This window comes from Lepisosteus oculatus, chromosome 2 (genome assembly GCF_040954835.1).
Source record: "Lepisosteus oculatus isolate fLepOcu1 chromosome 2, fLepOcu1.hap2, whole genome shotgun sequence".
Taxonomy (NCBI): domain Eukaryota; kingdom Metazoa; phylum Chordata; class Actinopteri; order Semionotiformes; family Lepisosteidae; genus Lepisosteus; species Lepisosteus oculatus.
Window position 1 is genome coordinate 48,837,010 of NC_090697.1, and position 3,891 is coordinate 48,840,900.

Sequence of the window (3,891 nt, forward strand, 5' to 3'; positions counted from 1 at the left end):
TATTGACTATGTCTCTCTGTTATTTTATAATATAATTGAAACTTTGTTTTATGAAAATCCACCAATAAATGAGACAACAAGCCCCTTACACAAAGATATAGGCTGTTTAACAAGAGAAGGCCAACAACCCCTCCCCACACACTTTGTGGGTGAGATTATCAATGTGTATAATATTAATGCTTAAAGTAAGGATTTGAATTATAATTAATAATAATAATAATACCCACTGTGACTTCGTTAGCATGTGTTGTGAAAACTGGTATACTTGTATAGATCTGTAAGGACACTGCTCTTCTACAGTGTACCAAAAACACACCAAAGATCCTCTCTAGTAATCTACTAGGATGCTGTGGATCCATTGATTACACACCACGGTATGATCTGTAGTGGATGGCCAGTCTCCAAGGAAAACAGTTTGCTGCTGTAAGTGGTGTTAATGGATAAGATGTCAATCCTCTGTACCAAAGTTTCCAAACCTGCCGCACCCCAACATGGTGACCAGGGAAACAGCTGTATGTAATGTTGCCCTCCAGATAAGACACTGAACTAATTTCCTGACTACTTGGTTGTTAAAGATTACTTGATAATGTTAGCCAGGAATTTACTTTGGCCGCAGGTACGCATCTCAAATGATGGCACATTCTAAGATGTAAAAAAAACTACTGACTTTCACATTCTAAAAAGTGCTTATTGTGTATATGACAATACTTATGATCACTTGGATGAACACAAAATATGTTTTAGATATGTTTTGATATAATGAATATCATGTTATGCATGCACCCAAAATAACATTTTATTTATTCATATTAATCTCACGATCACAAATAGAAACAAATAATCAAAGGTTTAACTTTGTTGTTAAAATACTTTCAGAGATCGCAGCATAGTTCAAATAGTAAATAAAGAAGATGCAATCCAATTTTAAGGTCTTTTAAGGCTCGACGGTGTACTTAAAGAACCTGAGGTTTATCCGGAGAATGTCAATGTCATATGGCATTGTTAATGTGGAGAGATAAAGACAATTTTAAAAAGAGAAACGTTAAGTATTCCTTTCGAAGATAAAAGCTTGAGACTACTTCTTGAAACAGAAGAATTTAACAAAGTTCCTTTTCTTACGCGAAACCAGGCAAAACGGTCATGACAATTTCAATGGGTTGTGTACTGCGCCTTTAAATGCAGTCTATCTTGTCCTGTTTAGCTTTCCGTCCACAAATCCTGTACCACAATGCTTTTCGCATGGTTGTTTTTAAGTAACCGGCTGCTGTTATATTAGCAAACGCACGGGTACACTGCTTTGAAATTTAGAGATTTGTAGCTTTACAGAGGTGAGTTTTCACTTATTCACCCTCTCGATATTAAAAAAAAAAACTATTTACGGAACTTTAGTACAGCTAAATCGTTTAGCATTTCTGCTTAGCACGCCTTTAGGACTGTGTATTTTTGTATTATAATTAAAGAAATAATCCAGCTCCAGTGAAGCTTTTACGAAACTTGACTAACAACCTTTACACGTAGCTATACAGCAGCTCATTGTGCTCTTTGGCATGTCTAGAAGTATTTCAGTCTAATACTGTGCATTAGTATTGGTAGTAAAACCCACACAAATAGGTTGTTCAATAGTAATGATGGTGTTTTTAATGGCGTTAGTTAATCTAAATGCTGTTTATAATTAATTCCTCTGATACAACAATTACCATGTTTGTATGTGTTATAAATTTCGAAAAGAATGCATGCATAACCATTAAAATGCATAAGTGTGTGTGAGAGAGGAGTTTATTCGCCATATGTACATTAGGATTCGTTTTCGCTCGGTTTTCTCGGGACGAGTACAGTACAAAAGACAACATTTTCACATAGTGTGCACAGTACTTCACAGTATAGTAAATGATAACATGACAGTACAACAAAGCACAGTAATATATAACGGCAGTACAGAACAATGAACACGAGGTCATTATTTCATATCATTGATACTGTAGAGTTATCCTGGTTTTCAACTTACCTTTCTCTAGGTGCATATCACGAGTCTCTGAGGTGGGACAGCTACAAGTAGAAAAATGGTGAATGTTATGAAAGGAGTTCTTGTTGAATGGTATGTACATCAAAAGAACTTACCTGTATTTCAAAAATATCCCTGTGCCTTTACTTCCTTATTTGTAAAATAAATTTTAAAGAGTTTAAAACACTTTGCTTTTTATCTTATTTCTGTGGCTAAAATTTGGATTTTATCGATTGTAGTCATTCTCAAGATACTTTAGTGTTCAACTTAAGGATGCTATGCTCAGGATATTTAATGAGGTAGTAGGATAAATATTTGTAATGCTTTTAGTAAAACCATTTTTTAAAAGAAATGAGGTTAAGTGAGGTGATGCATTTGCAGTTAATGGGTCTCCAATAATTTTGCTTCAAATTGTAGTATTGTGTAATAATGATATAGGCTAATTGTCATTAAATGTGCATTGGGCAACTTTTACTGTTTGAAATTTACTCATGAAATCCAGGCATTTCTCATTCCTATTCTGAGCTCCATGTGAACTGCAGCTGCTAAAAAGCTGTTTGTGTGTAGTGACAATTTAAACATACAGTACAATAATAAGAAAATGTCCAAGATTGTAAAATCATATTACTAATGTTTTCAACTATTGATCTATAATATTTTAGGAGAAGAAAACTAAACACAGGTAACCTAAAATCTTCAAAGAAAGCAAGTACTTTTACAGAGTCACTCTGTATGTTGTCAGATTCCTGCATTTTCTAAAATGTGTATTTGTATTTGTATTTGTTTTAATGTAGTGATCCTGCCATGAAGCAGTTTCTTCTGTATTTGGATGAAACTTCTGCTCTGGGGAAGAAATTCATCATTCAAGACCTGGATGACACGCACGTCTTCATTTTAGCAGAAGTAGTTCAAATCCTACAGGAGAGAGTGGGAGAGTTAATGGACCAGAACTCGTTTCCTATTACTCAGAAATAAAGCAACATGGAGATGTAAATGGAAGACCATGTTCAGCACAAACAACTTACACCCTTGTTTTATTAAGTGTGCTCTACAGTATACAATGTGTCCACATTATAATATGAACTTTTGTATTTTTTTTCATTGTACAACTCATACAAATTATAAAGGTATACCTCAGATATTGTAAAAGTGAAATTGTAAATATTTGGGGATGGTAAAATTTTGTTTCAGGAATAAAGAAAAATCCTTGATTGCTGTAATGGAGGAAGCATTGTCCCACATATTTTGGGGTTCAGTTAATATTTAGATGTTCAAGGGCTTTCAGTTTTCTTGGCAATGCATTAAAGGACAACTGTGCATTATTTAGTTGGTTCTTAATGAATTCACATTCTTATTTACTACATACCAAAATGTGTGCCCAACTAAAAAGAATTGTGGGATTAGAATTTATAGTTTTTAATTTAAAGTAAAAAGTTCATATATTGAAAAATTGAGAAGACCACAACCAGTTACACTGAATCTACAAATGTTATTCAACATGTTGCATGCTTGAAATAGTGTATTGACTTTTCTACATATTGTGGGGCAGTGGTTAATTGTTTTCTTAACAGTGCATTAAAGACAACTCTTGTGTTATGTAGTTGATTCAAAATGAATTTACTGCAATCAGATGTGGGGTTGCTTAAATTATGGTATGAGAGATCATGAAAATGCATTTGAAATCAATATCTAAAACATGAATAATATTTATTTCTTCTTTTGTCACTTGTGGTGAAAATATCCTAGGTACTATATTTAACAAATACTGATTATAGTAGTTGATCATGAACATCCACCATTATAGTAGCTGGATGGCTGGGGAATCATTGTAATCTGCTGTTCTGATAAAAGAAAACTTGATGCTCTTGTGAAAAAAAAAAGTTTATTTT

The 3,891-nt window shown here is 33.5% G+C and overlaps 1 protein-coding gene across 1 annotated transcript; it reads left to right on the forward strand.

Moving 5' to 3' along the window:
* Positions 1 to 1,222: 1,222 nt before the first annotated feature.
* gtf2h5 (general transcription factor IIH, polypeptide 5) lies at positions 1,223 to 3,598 on the forward strand. Its single transcript, XM_006625842.3, has 3 exons — positions 1,223 to 1,328; positions 2,016 to 2,095; positions 2,797 to 3,598. The coding sequence occupies exons 2-3, from the start codon at positions 2,061 to 2,063 to the stop codon at positions 2,975 to 2,977; spliced, it is 216 nt and encodes a 71-aa protein (XP_006625905.1). The 5' UTR covers positions 1,223 to 1,328; positions 2,016 to 2,060; the 3' UTR covers positions 2,978 to 3,598.
* The last annotated feature ends 293 nt before the right edge of the window (positions 3,599 to 3,891 follow it).

What these genes read in the sequence shown, in the direction of transcription:
- gtf2h5 (XM_006625842.3), top strand. Translation starts at nt 2,061, where the DNA reads ATGGTGAATGTTATGAAAGGAGTTCTTGTTGAATG. An exon ending in AAAGGAGTTCTTGTTGAATG is followed by an intron (nt 2,096 to 2,796) that starts GTATGTACATCA and finishes GTTTTAATGTAG; the next exon opens with TGATCCTGCCATGAAGCAGT.